Source organism: Agelaius tricolor, unplaced genomic scaffold (genome assembly GCF_023055355.1).
Source record: "Agelaius tricolor isolate 1412-34295 unplaced genomic scaffold, bAgeTri1.0.p SCAF_21, whole genome shotgun sequence".
NCBI lineage: Eukaryota > Metazoa > Chordata > Aves > Passeriformes > Icteridae > Agelaius > Agelaius tricolor.
In genome coordinates, this window is record NW_027269281.1 from 7,743,541 (window position 1) to 7,763,364 (window position 19,824).

General features: G+C 46.3%; 1 protein-coding gene and 1 long non-coding RNA gene across 2 annotated transcripts in view; one reads left to right on the plus strand and one right to left on the minus strand.

The window, feature by feature from the left end:
• Positions 1–16,483, minus strand: part of LOC139598946 (ubiquitin-associated protein 1-like) — a 36,491-nt gene extending 20,008 nt beyond the window's left edge. Inside the window, exons 1-2 of the mRNA XM_071445874.1 lie at positions 16,426–16,483; positions 12,440–12,564 (exon numbers count right to left, since the gene is read on the minus strand). Of these exons, the coding sequence (XP_071301975.1) occupies positions 12,440–12,564; positions 16,426–16,483 (183 nt within the window). The remainder of the gene's footprint in view (positions 1–12,439; positions 12,565–16,425) is intronic.
• Positions 16,484–16,557: 74 nt separating this feature from the next.
• Positions 16,558–17,993, plus strand: LOC139598958 (uncharacterized). The gene is made up of 2 exons (XR_011682096.1): positions 16,558–17,096; positions 17,626–17,993. It is a non-coding gene; the product is annotated as an uncharacterized lncRNA (long non-coding RNA).
• Positions 17,994–19,824: the final 1,831 nt, after the last annotated feature.

A 19,824-nucleotide genomic window follows, 5' to 3' on the forward strand; every position in this document is an offset into this window, starting at 1 on the left:
GCTCTCAGAGGTGCTGCCTCTGGCCTCAAACCCGGAGGGGGGGAGGTGGTGCCGGGAAGCAGAAAGCGGGAACACTGTTTGCACCGCGAAGGCGAGAGGCGCAGCAGACAGCAGGCGTTGCTCGCTTGTTCTGGGGAAAGAAGATCCCCAGATCTGGGATGGAGATCCCCGGGAAAACTTCTCCTTCCCAGCTGCCAGCGTGCACCAGTGCTTCTGGGGGAAGAGGGAGGAGGCGTTCAGTCACTCCTGTTGCCAAGGCACTGTCAGCGTGGTGGGGGCAGGCTGTGAGAACAAAGACCCTGCCCTGCGGGCCAGGTCTGGGCCGTTTGGCCCGCCCACTGCCAGGTTTGGGGGCTTTGATCCCCGGGCCCGGGCAACCGCTGTGTGGGCCAGGTCTGCGGTCCTTGGTCCACTCACCCGGACCAGGGCCAGGGACGCCGTCCCGCCCAGTGGCACAGGGTCCAAAACACCCTCTGCTGCTGCTGTTCTTTCTGAAAAAAAGAAAAAAAAAGGGGAAAAAAAAAAAGGTGGAAAGAGCTAAAAGCTCAAAGTGCTGGAAAGCCACGAGTCAGCCTCAGCCCAGGTGGTTCAATTAAAGGTTTCAGTATTGTTTGATAAATATCAATGGATTTTTGATAATTGTTGGTGACTTTCCTTGACAGTTCTTTGTTTCAGGATTCTGCAAGGCTGTTTCAGGACCAAGAAAAGGACCTTCAGAGATGTCGAAGATCAACATCTCCAGTCAATGGACCTTTTCCTGAAACTCAGCTGTTTGGACTTGAAACAATGAAGATTTTTTGCATGCTTTTTTGCATTTTCTTATATTGTAAGCCTTGTTTTAGTGTTATGATAGAAGTAGATGTTCTACAGGTAAAGAATCTGCTTGATCATTCTACGGCAGCACTTGATTGACGTTTTGATGGGCAACGGATAAACCTCCCGACACGTGTTTGTTCTCTCTTCTGCATGGGCCCAGCAGAAGAATTACAAATGCAGTCTCTTTTTATTTTCTTTATACTAAAAAGGGTGACATGTCACAGTCATATTTTCTGAAAAATCCCTTCACCCAGGATTTTCTCCTGGGAAACTGAGAAGCCTCAGAGAAAAAGGAAAACAATTTCTTATCTCATTTGCTTCTCCTGTGTTGTGCTCACATGTGGAATGTGTTTGGAGATGGTTTATCCAACATGTGATTGTTTCACTGGTTTCATGTGAATTGTTTTGACTTACTGACCAATCAGGGTCAAGATGTGTCAAGGCTCTAGAAAGAGTCACAAGTTTTCATTATCATCTTTTTAGCCTTCTGTAAGTATCCTTTCTGTATTCTTTAGTATAGTTTTCTTTAAAATAATACAGTATCATAAAAAAATAAATTAACCTTTGTGATGGTGTTCACAGGGGTTTTCAGGTGAGGGAAGAGACGACAATGTTGACTCCATGTTCAGAAGTCTTCATTTATTATTTTATGATATGCATTACATTAAAACTATACTAAAAAGAATAGAAGGAAAAGTTTCATCTCAGAAGGCTAGCTAAGCTAAGAATAGAATAGAAAGAATGATAACAAAGGCAGCTGCCTCAGACTGTCTGTCCAAGCCAGCTCTGCTGTGATTGGCCATTAATTACAAACAAGCACAGGAGACCAATCACAGATGCACCTGTTGCATTCCACAGCAGCAGATAACCATTGTTTACATTTTGTTCCTGAAGCCTCTCAGCTTCTCAGGAAGAAAAAATCTTAAGGAAAGATTTTTAATGAAAAGATGTCTGCGACAAGCCTTCCAATAACATGAAGTCAGATTCATCATTCCTTCCTGACACGAGGGACCCCACAAATACAATATTAGCCCAGAAGCCCCATGTATTTTGGGCACAGATTACCTCCGAAGTGGGTATTTCAAAGACCCAAAAGGACTCAGGTGGGCATTTGGGATAGCAGCTGTACTGACAGAGGGCATCCAGCAATTGAACACCTTGCTTGGACTGTCCGAGAATCCATCTACAGTAGGACTTCTGAAGGGAGAAGAGCAACAGGTACCAATTGCCACTTCCACAGTGCATTGCTGACAGTATAGAAGACAGTATAGAACCACTCGAGATGCTGTGATTCCCATCCATGAGATGATCCGAGAGCCGGAGAACCAAGGGGTGGTCAGCAAAACCCACTCACCCTTCAACAGCCCCATTTGGCCTGTGCGTAAACCTGAAGGAGAATGGAGATTGACTGTGGACTACCGTGCATTGAATGAAGTGACACCACCACTGAGTGCTGCTGTGCCAGACATATTAGAGTTCCAGTACGAGCTTGAATCCAAGGCAGCAAAGTGGTATGCCACTATTGATATTGCCAATGCATTTTTCTCCATTCCTCTGGCAGCAGAATGCAGGCCTCAGTTTGCTTTCACCTGGAGGGGAGTGCAGTATACCTGGAACCGACTGCCCCAGGGATGGAAGCACAGTCCTACCATCTGCCATGGACCGATCCAGACTGCACTAGAAAAGGGTGAAGCTCCAGAACACCTACAGTATACTGATGACATCATTGTGTGGGGGAACACAGCTGCGGGAGTGTTTGAAAAAGGAAAGGAAATCATCCAAATCCTCCTGGGAGCGGGTTTTGCCATCAAAAAGAGCAAAGTTAAGGGACCAGCTCGTGAGATCTAGTTCCTGGGAGTAAAGTGGCAAGATGGACAGCGTCAGATTCCTACAGATGTCATCAACAAGATCACAGCTATGTCTCCACCAACCAATAAGAAAGAAACACAAGCTTTCCTAGGTGCCATAGGCTTTTGGAGGATGCACATTCCTGAGTACAGTCAGATTGTGAGCCCTCTTTACCTGGTCACCTGCAAGAAGAATGATTTCCACTGGGGCTCTGAGCAGCAAAAAGCTTTTGCCCAGATTAAGCAGGAGATTGCTCATGCAGTAGCCCTTGGCCCAGTCAGGACAGGACCAGAGGTGAAGAGCATGCTCTACTCTGCAGCCAGGAACCATGGCTTGTCCTGGAGCCTTTGGCAGAAGGTGCCTGGGGAGACTTGAGGCCAACCACTAGGATTTTGGAGTCAAAGCTACAGAGGCTCTGAAGCCAACTACACTCCAACAGAGAAGGAAATCTTGGCTGCCTATGAAAAAGTCCAAGCCGCCTCAGAGGTGACTGGTACAGAAGCGCAGCTCCTCCTGGCACCCTCACTACCGGTGCTGGGATGGATGTTCAAAGGAAAGGTTCCTTCCACCCACCATGCCACCAGTGCTACATGGAGCAAGTGGATTGCTCTTATCACACAGTGCACCCGTATAGGTAAACTGAATCGCCCTGGGATTTTGGAAGTAATTACAAATTGGCCCAAAGGTGAAAATTTTGGTGTCATGGATGAAGAACAAGAACAAGTGACATGGGCTGAAGAAGCTCCAGCATACAACCAACTGCCACCAGAGGAAACACACTAAGCTCTTTTCACTGATGGTTCCTCTCGCATATTAGGGATGAATTGGAAGTAGAAAGCAGCCGTATGGAGCCCCACATGACAGGTCGCAGAGGCCACTGAAGGAGAAGGAGGATCAAGCCAACTTGGAGAATTCAAAGCCGTTTAACTGGCCCTGGACATTGCAGAAAGAGAGAAGCGGCCAAAGCTCTACCTCTACACTGATTCATGGATGGTAGCCAATGCTCTCTGGGGATGGCTGGAGAGGTGGAAAAAGCCTAACTGGCAGTGTAGAGGAAAACCAATTTGGGCTGCTGAAGAGTGGAAAGACATTGCTACCAGGGTAGGGAGGCTACTTGTCAAAGTCCACCACGTAGATGCCTGTGTCCCCAAGAGTAGAGCTAATGAGGAGCACCAAAACAATGAGCAGGTAGATCAGGCTGCAAAGATAGGGGTGTCCAAGATAGACTGGTAAGACAAGGGAGAGTTATTCGTAGCTCGATGGGGCCATGATGCCTCAGGCCATCAGGGTCGAGATGCCACTGAGAGGTGGGCATGAGACCGAGGGGTGGATTTAACCATGGACAGTATTTCGCAGGTTATCCACAACTGTGAGACATGTGCTGCCATCAAACAGGCCAAGTGAGTGAAGCCCTTATGGTATGGTGGGCGGTGGTCCAAGTACAAGTATGGGGAGGCCTGGCAGATTGACTACATCACACTGCCTCAGACACGCCAAGGCAAGCACTACGTGCTCACAATGGTAGAAGCCACCACAGGATGGTTGGAAACCTACCCTGTGTCTCACACTACTGCCCATAACACCATCCTGGGCCTTGAAAAACAGGTCCTTTGGAGGCATGGTACCCCTGAGAAGATTGAATCAGACTACAGGACTCATTTCAAGAACAGCCTTATCAACACCTGGGCTAGGGAACATGGCATTGAGTGGGTGTACCATATCCCCTACCATGCACCAGCTGCAGGCAAAGTGGAGAGGTACAATGGATTGTTAAAACCCCAGTTGAAAGCCTTGGGTGGGGGATCTTTCAAAATTTGGGAGCAGCATTTAGCGAAGGCCACCTGGTTAGTTAAAACCAGAGGTTCCACCAACCGAGCAGGTCCTGCCCGGTCTGAGTCCCTGAATATAGTAGACGGAGATCAAGTCCCAGTGGTACATATCAGAGGTTTGTTAGGGAAGACTGTGGGTCAATTCTGCCTTGAGTACAGACAAACCCATTTGTGGTGTTGTCTTTGCTCAGGGACCAGGTTGCCCAGGGTGGATAATGCAGAGATGGAATAACACGATGTGTAGCTCATGGAAATCTGATTGTGGGGTGAGAATGATATGCAAATATCACTGTTTGTTGGATGTTACTGCCATTGCCTCTGCATTAAACCACACAGACATGAAATAGAAGGAAATGTGTAGGTGTTGAAGGTCTGAGCAAGTGAAAAATGGAGTTTTGAATGAGTAAAATGGAAGTGGGGAATCCTGCAGCTCTGTAGTCTGGGGCCTGGATTCAGTGGTCCAGAGTGGGGACGTGACAGGGGCACAATGGGTATTTCTTGTAATTTTTTGGGTGGAACATTAGAAGTTTTTACGTGAATAAAATGCATGATGTTTGGTAGTAAGTTGACGATATGGGGATAAGGGGTGGAATGTCCTAGGGTGACGTTATGATGCTTGTATCCCCAATTGTGTGTTCTGTTTATGCTGGATGTTATATTCTGTGCCTTCAAGACTGGCTCTGAGAGTGAAGGCCGGGAGAAGAAGAAGCACAGAGTTTTGTTATCAGCCTGCTCTCACTCCTCCACTGTGGTGTCTGGGCATGGATGGGGCAGAACATGGCACTCCGTTGGTGTTTAGTTAGTTTAACTAGCTGAGGCACAGAAGTTCCCTGGACTGTTTTTTTCCCCTTTTTTTGGAACTGTTCAAACCTGCTCCGGACTGAGACCCAGGGAAACACTGAGAGCTCACACTTTGTAGCCTACCAGGGCCTACTCTGGTCAGCAGCCTTTCCCAGTGCTGGAGGGTCTGATAAGAGAGTGACCACCCACCAGAGAGATTTTCTGAATTTGTCATCTCTTCAGAGCAGCGAATGAGTTTTGTCATCTGGTATTGTTCATTTTTTTGTGTTGGGGAGTGCTTTGCCTGTTAAATAAACAGGTTTTTTTTCCACTTCTCTCTGAGGAAATCCTTCCTGAACCGGTTGGGGGGGAGGGGTCGTGTGGGTTTGTTTTCTTGGAGGGGCCCCTTTTGGAGGTTTTCTCTGAAATTTGCCTCAAACCAGGACACATACCAGAGTGCAGCCCATGACTGCTTCATCTTTACCGTGCGTGAGTCTTTGTTCTTAAGTCCAGAAGGTGACCTGGGACCTTAGTAACACCCAATCTGACTGGAAAGGACCCTCACCATATATTCAGGTGCCTCAGGGGAAAACCTGGGACCCTGATCCCCTCCCCCTTCCCAGAGGGTATGTTACCCAGCTGCGTGCGGCAGCTGATATGGACAAGCCCAGATGCAGCTGCCAAGCCCCACTGCTTTATGCCACCGCCAAGTCCCGCTGCTTTCTGCCGTTGCCTCAGAATTTTCCAGTACACTCTAACCCAGCACCCCATGTCCACCTGACCGCCATGGCTCCTGCTAAGGCTGTGGAGTTTTCTATTATATTTTGTTTGCCACCCTGGGGCGTGCCTTCTTCTGCTGTTCTAGCCGCTGCTCCAAGGTTCCTGCTACAGTTCCTTTCTCTATCTGGAGGGGCACCAGGCCTGTGGTGAGTTTGTAAAGGAAACCCCTTTTCTATCTCTCCCGCCTGTGCGTCCTCCACTGCCCACATGGAGAGAGGCAGCTGAGCTCGTGCCACAGCGACCCCTGGACCTGCGGGGAAATCATCGCACCTGTCCTGCCCTGCTCAGCTGGGAGCCACCAGCACCCCTGCTGGCTGTGACCATAAATGCACTGAAGGGGAAGTGCCTGCAGCCAAGATAAGGCTGTTACTGGAATTCTGTTTTTGTTTGTTATTGCTGCCGTTGTGGTCGTTTGTTGTCCTTATTATACAGATATATATAGAGTCCAGGAAGTTTTTAGAGTGTACGGAGGACAACTTTTTGTCACAACTGGTGAGTGAGCCCACCAGGGGAGGGACTATGTTAGACCTGTTGTTTTCAAATAGAAATGGGCTGGTGGGAGATATGGCGGTTGGAGGCTGCTTGGGGCAGAGTGATCATGAAATTATAGAGCTCTCGATATCTGGTGAAATGAGGAGGAACACCTATAAGACTCTTACACTGGACTTCCAGAGGGCAGACTTTGGCCTACTTAGGAGACATATTCAGAGACTTCCTTGGGAAGCAGCCCTTAAAAACAAAGGAGTTCAGGAAAGGTGGGCGTGCTTCAAATCAGAGATGTTGAGGGCACAGGAACAGACTGTCCCTGTATGCCGAAAGATGAGTCGATGGGGCCAACATCCCGCCTGGATGGGCAATGAGGTTTTGAAGGAACTTAAGAATAAAAAGTGGATGTATCATCTTTGGAAGGAGGGTCAGGTCTCCCAGGAAGTATTTAAGGGGGTTGCTAGAGCATGTAGAAAAAAATCAGGGAGGCCAAAGCTCAGTTCAAACTTAATTTGGCAAATTGGTAAAGGATAATAAAAAATGTTTTTACAAATATATTATTGGTAAAAAGAAGGGTAAGACCAACCTTTGTTCTCTACTGGATGAGGGAGGGAACTTGGTAACTGCAGATGCGGAGAAGGCAGAAGTGCTTAACGCCTTCTTTGCCTCAGTCTTTAGTGGGAAGACGGCTTGTCCCCAGAACAACTGTCCTCTTGGGTTGGTTGATGGTGCCAGGGAACAGAATGGTCCCCCCATTATCTAGGAGGAGGCAGTTAGAGAACTGCTGAGCCGCTTGGATGTTCATAAATCTATGGGACCAGATGGGATCCATCCCAGGGTGATGAAGGAGTTGGCAGATGAGCTTGCAAAGCTGCTCTCCATCATTTACCAACAGTCCTGGCTCAGTGGTGAGGTTCCAGATGACTGGAAGCTGGCCAATGTGACACCCATTCACAAAAAGGGTGGGAAGGAGGATCCTGGTAATTATAGGCCAGTTAGCCTGACCTCAGTACCCAGTAAGGTAATGGAACAGTTTATATTGAGTGTCATCACGCAGCACTTACAGGATGGCCAGGGTATCAGACCCAGCCAGCATGGGTTTAGGAGGGGTAGGTCATGTTTGACCAACCTGGTCTCCTTTTATGACCAGGTGACCCACCTGGTGGATGCAGGAAAGGCTGTGGGTGTTGTCTATTTGGACTTCAGCAAGGCCTTTGACATGGTCTCCCACAGCATTCTCCTGGAAAAGCTGGCAGCCCACAGCTTGGACAGAAGCACTGTTTGCTGGGTTAAGAACTGTCTGGATGGCTGGGCCCAAAGAGTGATGGTGAACAGTGCTGCATCCAGCTGGTGGCCAGTCACCAGTGGTGTCCATCAGGGGTCTGTGCTGGGGCCAGTTCTGTTTAATATTTTTATTGATGACATAGATGAAGGCATTGAGTCTTTCATTAGTAAATTTGCAGACAACACTAAGCTGGGAGCATGTGTCAATCTGTTGGAAGGTAGGAGGGCTCTGCAGAGAGATCTGGAATGGTTGGATGGATGGATGGATGGATGGAATCCAATAAGATGACATTTAATAAGTCCAAGTGGCGAGTCCTGCATTTTGGCCACAATAACCCCCTGCAGCGTTATAGGCTGGGGACGGTGTGGCTGGACAGTGCCCAGGCAGAAAGGGGCCTGGGGGTACTGGTTGACAGCATTGTGCCCTGGTGGCCAAGAAGGCCGATGGCATCCTGGCCTGTATCGGGAATAGTGTGGCCAGCAGGAGCAGGGAGGTCATTCTCCCCCTGTACTTGGCACTGGTGAGGCCGCACCTTGAGTATTGCGTCCAGTTCTGGGCCCCTCAGTTTCGGAAGGATTTTGAGATGCTTGAGCACAACCAGAGGAGGGCTATGAGGTTGGTGAGGGGCTTGGAACAGAAGCCCTATGAGGAACGACTGAGGGAGCTGAGGTTGTTTAGCCTGGAGAAAAGGAGACTCAGAGGTGACCTTATCACTCTCTACAACTTCCTGAAAGGTGGTTGTAGTCAGGTGGGGGTTGGTCTCTTTCTCCAGGCTGCAACTGACAGAATGAGAGGACACAGTCTCAAGCTGTGCCAAGGGAAATTTAGGTTGGATAGTAGGAAAAAGTTTTTTACAGAAAGGGTGATAAAGTACTGGAATGGTCTGCCCGGGAAGGTGGTGGAGTCACTATCCCTGGAAGTGTTTAAAAAAAGACTGGATGTGGCACTCGGTGCCATGGTTTATTTGAGGCGTTTGGGCTGGGTTGGACTTGATGATCTTGAAGGTCTCTTCCAACCTAGTGATTCTGTGTGTGATTCTGTGTATGATATATTAGTAAAGAACGGTATTCCTTTTCCCATATCTTTGTCTGAAAGTCCCTTAATTTCAAAGTTATAATAATTTGGGGGGTGGGGGGGGTGGGGTGGGTCACATTTTCCATTCTAAGGGAGGTTCCTCCCTTCCTTGGCACTTACCTGTCCTTTAAACCAGGACATCATCCCAAGATCATTTTATCAGTTTCACAGCTCTCCCACCCTCTCCCCCCAAGAGTACAGATGTAGCAAGCCTACTAGATAGCCATACCCAGATTAAGCATCACTAAACTACCTCCTGTCCACAAGTCATTCAAGAGTACAGCAGAGTATTTTTTTTTTCATCCAAAGGCCAATATGCCAATACAGTATTACTCAGTTCTCCCTAATATATTTCTAAGAGACTTCATATTATAGTTTTATACTCACTAGTTTAAGAGGTACTGGTATTAGTTCAGTGCCAGTGGCTCACCAGCAAAGGGCGTATACTGGCTACACCGATGATGACAACTAACTGCAGTAGCAAATTTTGATGCAGTTACTGGCATGACAAGATCTCACAAGCTTCTCCCATTTAACATCAACTCCTTCAGGGCCAAGTTAGCACAGGAAGGCATTTATAAGCTATTCACTATCAGTTTACTGGTTATAGTAGTGGCCTGGTTGAAAGGACAACATTCTGAACAGACAAAATTTACTTAAAGCTTTAATATCTTAGTAAGAATGAGCAACCTCAAATGCTCTTTAAATAACAAAAAAATGTTCAGAAAACACAGCCTACAAGTTAAGTCCAAGATATAACCCATGACTCACAAGAAGTTATAAGATACTCTTGCCAGGATAATGGCACATAACTGGAGTGCTCTTGCCATGGGAATGCTAGGTCATATAAATTCCTGTCTCTAAAGAGCAACAAACCAGCAAGGCTTGCTAGGCTTCTACTAAGTTTTTCTGGGACTTGCTATGTGTTGCACCACATCTTATCCTATAGCAGGCTCCAGTGAGATCCTGGAGACCTGTTGTCTTAACTGCATAACAGTTTTCCATTCCCTTAGCTCTAAGACTCCAAGAGACGTGATACATAATTTATCAGCAAGGCAACTTTGAAAAACAAATCACTGGCAGAAGTACCGAGGACTACTCATTATACATTCTTTGCTATCTGAGCAGAGCTATCAGGGTTTTGTGTGGGTGTGTGTGTGTGTATGACTATATACATGGACCAAAACTGACCATTTTTTTAATATATTAAAAAAGGGGGTATTTATATAAAAATATATAGTTTTGTGCAATTTTGCTTCCTTGCACTTTTATTTTTTTAACAGCTCTCACTACAGCTGTAAAAAATGTCAAATTGCACTGCAATATGCGTATTCTACATAGTTGCATCCTATTATGCAGGATACTTCAGTCCAATTGGACATATTATACTTGAGCCTCAGCATGGCAGGAAAATAGAAACATAGCACAATGAAGCCAGCAATATGACACTAGTTGCCTTTAGCTCTTCCACACCACTTTAACTGGGTGGAAATATGTATATTAAGATAATCAGGTACTCATTTAATGGTTATAATGAAAAAGCCATGATGTAGGGTAATTGAGATAGCTCTCCAGTGGATGAGTTGCAGGGCAGAAAAAAAAAATTAAAAAAAGAAAAAAACGGAAGAAAAAAAGAAGAACTATCTGTCACAACTGAAATGAAAACAAACATCAGTTTGGACTGCCAAGGAAAATCATGTATCCAAAATGAGAAAATATAGTTCAATTAGACTTCTTGTATCATAACCTGCATTTGGAGATTAGATTTTCAACATTTACTTTAAAGCCATTGATTTTATGCTACTATGAGTTTATAGTAAGAAAGACCTGCTTCTCAAAGACCTGGAAGCCATCTGTGTACCATGCTGTAACCTGTTTACCCTACAGCTGGAAAAGAATTCCCACTCAGAACTCCACAGAAAACAAGAACTGAAAATTTATTTCTTCATCCTACAATTGTGAGAACACATAAAATATGGTTATATAAACGCTTGTTACCCTCAAACAAGATTCTGTAAATATACCATAGCATGGGTGTATCAGTTCTTAGCCTTTGCCTTTTAAAAATGCTATTCAGATTTAGTCGGGGCAACATTTAGACCTGTTAGGGGTTAGGCCTTTTTCTTTTTCCTTTTCTTTCTCTCAGGAAATTTTCTTCCCATTTGTTGCCCCAGAGATGGTGAATGAATGGTATTTAAGAGACAAAAGGCCTAGCTGGACATCTTGGAATAACATTGAAATGGTCCTGGGGGAGGAGAGAGGAAGGGGTGCAGTTGTTGCAGTCTCTTAGCTGGGGAGTGACCGCTCTGACTGGGGAGTTTCTCTTGGGAAGAGCAGAGATACTGCAAGAGGTCGGGGGGGGGGGGGGGAGGGGGGGGTGTGCTAACCGAAATTTGGCTGGGGGTCAGAGGCTGGGCTCAGCCCCTGCTCTCTTGGCAATCAGAAGGGAGAGCATGTGGTGTGGGGAGTGGGCATCTCTCTTTCCCTAGATGGGGCTGCGTTGTGGTTTGCTGCCGGAGTCTGGGGGGGTTTTTTTGCTGTTGGTAATGGCTGCTGACATCAACTGCTGCCTGATCAGACCTGCCTGCCCCCCGCTGCTCTGGGATTTTTGCTACACTTGAGCTCGACCTCCCCCCCACAGATCCACCCAGCCCTCACTGTTTCTGCCACCGTGACAGGGTTATTGCTACACTTTGATTTGCTGCCCCAGGTCTGCTTGCCTCTGCTATTCCAGCCCGCTGCTCTGAGGCTAGTACTCCAGCTCACCACCCAGAGGGGTACTGAGACTGGCTGCTCCCTGTGAGTTTTGCAATGGGAGCCATCTCCTGTCTACCCCCTTGCCCAAGCTGCCATTGCCATGAGGATGCTGCGCTTGCGCCACAGCACCCCCTGCAGCCGCGGGGGGAATCATTGCACCTGTCCTGCCTCATCAGGACTCGGTAGCGTTCCCTGCTGGCTGCAAGAAAGTCACTGAAACCGTCACTTCGCCAGGGCCCACCAGCACTCCTACTGGTTGTGGTCGTAACTATAGAAAAGAGGAAATTGCTTGATGGGTGAGGGAAGGCTGTTATTTGGTTTCTGGTTTTGTTTGTTGTTGCTGCTGTTGTTTATCTTGTTAATATATTCTAGTAAAGAAATGTTATTCCTTTTCACATATCCTTGCCTGAAAGTGATGTAATTTTAAAGTTATAATAATTTGGAGGGAAGGGAGTAATATTTTCCATTCCAGGAAGGTTCCCACCTTCCTTGGCAAACACCTGTCTTTTAAACCAGGACTCCACAACAAAAACGCTGTACTTTTTTGAAGTAGATACACTAAAATAAATGTTATTAGGTTCTTTTAAAAGTAGAAGCTTTTTGCACAGCCTATCATACTTTAATTTTTCTATACATTCTAACAGATCTTCTGCAACTACTGCCTGGCATACAAAATGACACTACAGGACCGTCAAGACTAGCATTTGAACACGTGTAAACTGTGACTACTTGCAGTTTACAGCACCAGGGGGAAGAGAGTAGAAAGGCAGAACACATCACTTACCTGGGCTTCTCTGACAAGCTGAGAAGAATCAGGCAGGCTGAAACCAATGGGTAATCCAACCTTTGCTGGGGTTTTGAATTTGTCTCCTATCTTAAATGGGACATCATCAAGATAACTGAAAGGACCTAAGATCAAAAGTAGAAATTGTATAAAAAAACCTTACAAGCTTAATGCATTCAATTAAGACTCACATTTCTGTATTTGGGAGCTATTTATCTCTGATGCCCAAACTATACCAGGTGACTCAATAAAAAGGAAGTTGCTTGATCACACATTGAATCTGTTTGGATTTCATTGCCTCAGTTTTGGTTTTTTGGTGGTGTTTTGTTTTGGTTTTTTTTAATGTTTTAGCTCGTAACTACTAAAGAAAACCCCAAACACACAACAATCCAACAACTGAATAGATTTTGAAGTCAATACACCCAATGTTTTAGCTCTCCTTGTGACAAGACTATCGCTACACAATTGGAAGTTGAAGCTCTCCCCTGAACATTGTATTCTGTTATGTCTCTAAAAAGATCCATCTTTTTTATCATATTCAAAACAGGTTTTAAAATAGCTCAGCTTTAGAGCAGTTAAGCTAAAGTTAAATCCAGGTATTAGCATACAAGTGGGAAGCCACAATTATACACTAGTGGTCACAAGGGCAAAGTGGCCTAAAGTCTAGACAATCCACTTGAACCAAAACAGTGAAATAGCTCAAGATTATTTAGCATAGCAAGTCTGATTTCTGAAACAAGGCACTATAACTTAATTAGCTGTCTGATTTGTGATCACTCCAATGAGAAGCCTCAGACTTATTTTGTGGTCCTCCATCTGTTCTTTATATTTGTCACTCAGGTGGTATTTAAAAAGTATTTTAGGATTAAACTCTTTCTTCAGGCATCCTGCAAACTCATAAGGCAGAATTACTTAAAGCTCAACCACCTCCAAGCAGCCAGACTACAGGTTTGCTTTCCTTGAGCTGCCGTGAAGAAGTATTAGAAAACACAGAATATAAATTGCACTCACTTTCTTGGATCTCCAGTCTAAGTTTTTGGAATTACAAGTAAGGTTTCCAGCTGTGTATAACAATCTGAAGCATTCCTCTAACACTCATTTGTAACTTTGCTTTGAGTGATGCAGATCCAAAGAGACATGAGTGGCATCACTAAGATGGTGTTCAGTGACTAACCTCTTGTTCAGTGAGCTGTGACTCACCATTTTTATCTGACTGTAGCAAGGCATCTCACTATCCACATGAGCTTATCTATTGATTGTTAACCAGGCAGATAACTCCAACAGGACAAGCTGTCTTGTAGTGAGTTATTTTGGCACCATGGGGTTAACACTGGTCTGGCATCTCCCAACTGCCGATAAGCATCTTACTTTTGAAGTGAGATTTGACAAGACAAGTTGAATTTCTGGCTGACAGACACTTGTAGAAGGGGCTAACAGCGGGCCTGTTAGCTAAAGGAGCGAGAAGAAGCTGAGAAGTAAGAAGAAACTGATAAGGAGCTCTCTCCAAGGCTGTAACCAAGGAGACAGAGAGAAGAAAGATAGAAGAACTTTGCAGCTGGATGAAGCATTTTTAGAAAGTTAGTTAAGTCACTATAACTTCTCACCAATAGTATTATGTTGATTTATTGTGGCCAATAGTAAAGATAGAAGAAGCATAAACAATTGGAAAGTGTATAAAAGTCAGCCATGTTCAATAATAAAGTGTTGCCAACTGAGACTGCTTGTGGTCTCTGCTTTATGTCGTGATCGCCTCGACAGCGACAGACACTCACTTTACAACTGTAAAAGCCACACCAAACTTCAACAAAGCAGAAATGTTCTATACATTTTCCTGGAAATGGATGGAGTTTCTCCCATGAGTGGGGACACCTATTTCATGGTTACTTTCCAAGGGATCAAGTGAAGGAATCTGTTTACATTATTGTCATTTCAGTGGTAAGTTATGTTCAACTCCTAATCCATACTATTTATTTTGCTAGCTTTAATATAGGTACTTTGATATAGTGCACTATTTTATGTTATACTATAATCTACTAGTAGTTCTTTTAGTTTTATACTGTGCAGTAATTCTGATTAAGATCTTTCATCAGTTATCTTTTGTCTGTTCATTTGTCTTAATAATTAATAATTTTTATACAAATATATCTGATTTGCCATCATTAGAACTAGCAGGAAAAAGTTGCAAAACCCAAACTGTTGATAGTCTGAGGCTAAGATGCCATGCTCAGGCTCCTCTGTCTAAGGAGTTTTGAAAGCAAGGGGGGTCTTCTTGGCACGTTGTGACTCAGTGGCAGGGTTTCTTTAATAAACTTTGTCTGAAGCTTCCACTCCACTCATGACACTGACCCATTTTCATACTCAGATGGCAGTTAAGGTACTGTTTGTGTTCCTTCACAATTGACAAGGCAGTCAAAGGCTCCAAAAGGATAAGAAGCTGTTAAAATGAGGAACATCCCATTAATTTGGAATTCATAGAATCATAGAATAATTCCCTGAGTTGGAAGGAACCCACAAGGATCATCAAATCCAACTTCTGGTTTGGCACAGGACAGCCTCAAGAATCCCACCATGTGCCTGAGAGTATTGTCCAAACGCTTCTTGAAGTCTGTCAGGATTGGTGCTGTGACCACTTCCCTAGGGAGCCTGTTCCAATGCCCAACCACCATGTGGGGGAAGAACCTTTTTCTAATATCCAACCTAAACCTTCCCTGACACAACTTCAGGCCATTCCCTCAGGTCCTGTCACTGGGCACCAGAGAGAAGAGATCAGTGTCTGCCCTTCTTCTTCCCCTCACAAGGAAGTTGTAGACTGCAATGAGGTCTCCCCTCAGTCTCCTCCAGGCTGAACAGACCAAGTGACCTTGGCCACTCCTCAGTTTCCCCTCAAGGCCCTTCACCATCTTCACAGCTCTCCTCTGGATGCTCTCTGTAGAGGGACTTGCAGTCTGCCACAGAAGAGCTTATCTGTTCTATCAGCTGGTGCATAACTCAGGGCATTTTCCCCCTCATATGAATTGGTGAGATAACCTAGGCCAGACATCTGTCTGGTAGCAAGTTATCTCTGGAGTTATCCAGGAAGGTGAGATCCTGACCTAACAATAAACATCTCACCTTGAGAGCAAGATTGTCTTAGGTTACAATGTAAGATGTAACCAAAAGTATGTATTCTATCACCATCTTCATAAGCTGTTAAAAACAGGTGGGGCAGTGTTCTTTATTTCTTCCATGACTTATCCCTGATAACATCCTCCAGGGTATTACAGCATAAGATGGACTGTATGCCTCATAAGAGGAGGAGGGGGTTGGCTACAGAGCCAGTCCCAGATATGAACGCAAGCAGGTAGCTATTGGTCAATAGCTGGGTGGTAACCAATCAGACTCGAACACAGAGTCTTTAGGATAGCCTATAAAAAGGGCTATGTACACCAATAAAGTCTCTCTGCTTCATGAAAACCCCGATGTGTGTCATCTCTCCATCCCCACACACTTCGACAATTGGTGACCCCATGAGAGGAAAGGAACTAAGCCATGAGAAAAGGAACGAGACAAAACAGCAGAGAGCCACAGCTGAGAGCTGTGAGAAAATGCAACCAGAGCTAGCGACAGCCAGAACTGTGAGAAAAGGACAGCTAAAGAGCTGTGTGAAACAAAAGACAGAAAAGCTGGTAAAGCTAGAAATCCAGATGGTGTAAGAGCCAAAGAAACAAAAAAGCTGAAAAATAGAAGGAAAACCCCACCAAAGAAACAGGCAGATTTATCTCTATAAAAGAACAACAAGTCATTAAGATATGAACTTTTCTCTAACTTCAATGAGGAGTAAAGTATGAACAATAAGCTCTGAAAGCCACTATGGACATTTTAAAACTCCTAATGTTTATCTCAAACTGTCTGGGGCACTTAGAAGCCGAACGGGATGCAGAAACAGCAGGAGAGATGGTGCCCATACCACAGCTGAAAAAGCCATCTTTAGGCTCCACGCCCCGTACCACCAGTAATGCGCTGTGGACACAGCCCGCAGAAAAACCCCAACATGGCAGACGCCATGCGCTTTGAACGCAGATCACCCAAGATGGCCGTCGCCACGTGACGCAGGACCTGCCAGCCAAATCATCTCAAAATAGCAGAGCACAGACAGCATCCCATGGGAAAAGAGATACCACGCTAAACACGTGGAGGCAGCAGCCAGAATTGCCTCTGTCATGGCATCCAGGAATCCACCCCGTGCATCCACCAGACCCCAGAAGCATCATCACAGCACCAGAAACCGGAAGAGAAGCCGGCAGCCCCACCACTGGAAAACCCTGTCGCCTGGCAACCATAGCGCTGGCCGTGTGGATGCCTTCTGCACGATCAGTGGACAACCGTGAGTTTGCCGGGACTAGGGGAGGAAGGCCAGAGGGTGGCCCCTGGTCCCCCAATGCAGGAGAGCCCCTCCTAACGCTGTTTTTCCCCCTTTGCCTGCCCTCTGTGAAAGCGGAGCAGCAGCGACAGAGGCGACGGGGGGGAGGGACTGTACAAAGCCGCGGGAAGCTGCAAAGCAGAGTGAGACGGCAGCAAAAGCGGCAAGAGACGGAACCTGCGTAACCGCTGCGGCGAGAGCTCAGTACCAAGCGCATGGCTGCGACCACATGGCCACGCTGCAGGACAATGGCGAGCGGTGAGCCACTTTCTCAGCAGGTCCAGAGGCACCAGCAGCCCCAGCACCAGCACTCACTCCCAGCAGTGACCCAAAAACCCCAGAGCCTAACACAACGCCCTGAACCAACCCTGACTGCACCGAAAGTCGCCACCCACCCTGGGGGGAGGGGGGGTCTCCAAAGTGCCCGTCTCCTACCCTGGGGACAGGGATCAGGGCATGGGAAAAGCCCATGCGGGCTGAAAGCAGTGGTGAGGGCAGGGGGAGGAGACGTGGGGGCGCGGTGCCCCGAGGGTGGCCCCGATGCATGCCTCTCCCGCCGCTCCTGCAACAGCCCAAGCTCCATCTCCTGCGGACTGTTATAGATACATATTATAATATTGGCTTTTCACAGATATTAAAATGGATTTTATATGTGTGGTGTTAAAGTAACTTTGTTATAAAGATATAGTTTGTATTTCTGCTGTTGCTTAAGCTAAGACATGGTAGTGAAATAGCTATGCTTGTGTTAAAATGCCTGCTTTGATGGGATAACATTCAATGAACACAGGATGAGGACACCTGCTACAGATATGCCAACTATCAGCACTCGCCGTCTGAAGACAGTGTGGACCAAGGCCCAAACTGGAAGTGATAAGGAAGAGCCAAAACCACAGCCAAGAAACACGCATGCTCTAAAAAGGCAGACCCAAGGATGGGCCATGTAAAATAGTTCCTGGAAAATGTAAACTAGTTTTTGCATATGCATAAGGGTCTATGAATATGCAACAGGATTGTGTAATGGAAAAGGTATTTAAGGGGTATCCCCTAAGGTGACGGCATGGTCTTGGCTCAGTGCCAAGATGCACCCGGCCATAATAACCTTTGCTCTATAGTCCTTGTCTCCTATTGTCCTTTATTAAACTTTTAAAATTTTCACAGGAGAGTGAACGTGTTTTTCATAGGACCCTCGTAAACTAACACTAAAACCTAGCTGGACAGGTAACTTTCTTGGAGTTGCTTGCATTGAGAACCATTCAGGAATGGGAGGAGGAGCTTCTTTTGTTCCTGAGTGACTGATTATAAGAGGCCTCTGGGAAGCACAGCAAACAGGAGTGGGCAAACAGGGGCGTGGCACGGCTCTGGGGCGTGGTCATAGCAGTTTGCGCAGCAGTTCGCGCAGGTAGGGCAAGCAGGAAGGGTTTCAGCTTTTCTTGCTAATAAGGTGTGCTGTGTGTTGTTTGAGGTGTTTCTGTTGGCTGCTTGATTTTGGGCTTTCTGCTAGTAATGGTTTTAACATGGTCAAAAACTGTGGCTGGTACAAGTGTATGTGACCAAGTGGAGCCCTCCAAAAAGGATGTGTCTGTACAGACCTATTCCTGCCTGGAGTGTTTGAGCTTATCAGTGGTTTCGGGGGATGTTGTGGAGGAGGCCTGCCTACAGTGTGAACAGGTGAATGACCTCCTTTCGCTGGTAACCGAGCTTAGGGAGGAAGTTGAAAGCTTAAGGAGTATCAGGGAAAGTGAAAAGGAAATAGACTGGTGGAGTTCAGCCCTTACATCTTTAAGGGAGGCCCACCAAGAGTCAGAGGACTCATATGCATCTCACTCTCAGGAAATAGAAGGGCACCTGGTAGATGAAGGGGAGTGGAAATGGGTCCCTGCTCAGGGAGGTAATAATAAAAATTCCTCCTGACCCCCATCCCCATGCCAGGTGCCACTTCAGAAGAGGTATGAGGCCCTGGATCTAGAGAGCCAGTCAGATGATTTAGAAGAAAATTATCTGCCCAGTGAGTCTCCCAATTATGACTCATCTGTAAGATGGATCACTACCTCTAACATCAAGAAGAAAAGAAGGGTAATCATAGTGGGTGATTCCCTTCTGAGGGGAACAGAGGGCCCCATATGTTGACCAGACCCATCCCACAGGGAGGTCTGCTGCCTCCCTGGGGCTCGGGTATGAAATATCACTAAGAGACTTCCTGGCCTGATTCAGCCCTCTGATTATTACCCACTGCTGATACTCCAGGCTGGCAGTGATGAGATTGAAAAGAGGAGTGTCAAGGCGATTAAAAGGGACTTTAGGGCACTGGGTAAAGTGGTCAATAGGACAGGGGCCCAGGTAGTGTTCCGCTCAGTCCCTTTGGTGGCAGAGAAAAATGATGAAAGAAATAGGAGAACTCACATCATTAACTGCTGGCTCAAGGGTTGGTGTCATCGGCAAAATTTTGGATTCTTTGATCATGGGGCAACTTTTACGGCACCTGGGCTACTGGAACCAGATGGGGTACATCTCTCTGTTAAGGGCAGAAGGTTTTTAGCTCATGAACTGGCAGACCTCATTGAGAGGGCTTTAAACTAGGTCTGAAGGGGGAAGGGGATGCATCTGGGCTGTCTGGAAGCAAGCCCAAGGGTGGTAAGCCTGAGTTAGGAGAGAAATCAGTAGCCCAGCTGAGGTGCATGTATACCAATGCATGCAGCATGGGTAACAAACAAGAAGAGCCGGAGGCCATGGTGCAACAGCAGAACTATGATGTAGTCGCCATCACAGAAACATGGTGGAATGACTCACATAGTTGGAGCACTGCACCGGAAGGCTAGAAGCTCTTCAGAAGAGACAGGAAAGGGAGAAGAGGTGGAGGGGTGGCCCTTTATATTAAGGAGGCTTTTGATGCCATAGGTATTGAAACTTATGGAGTTGAATGCCTATGGGTAAGAATTAAGGGGAAGACCAAGAAGGCTAATATCCTACTGGGAGTCAGTTATCGTCC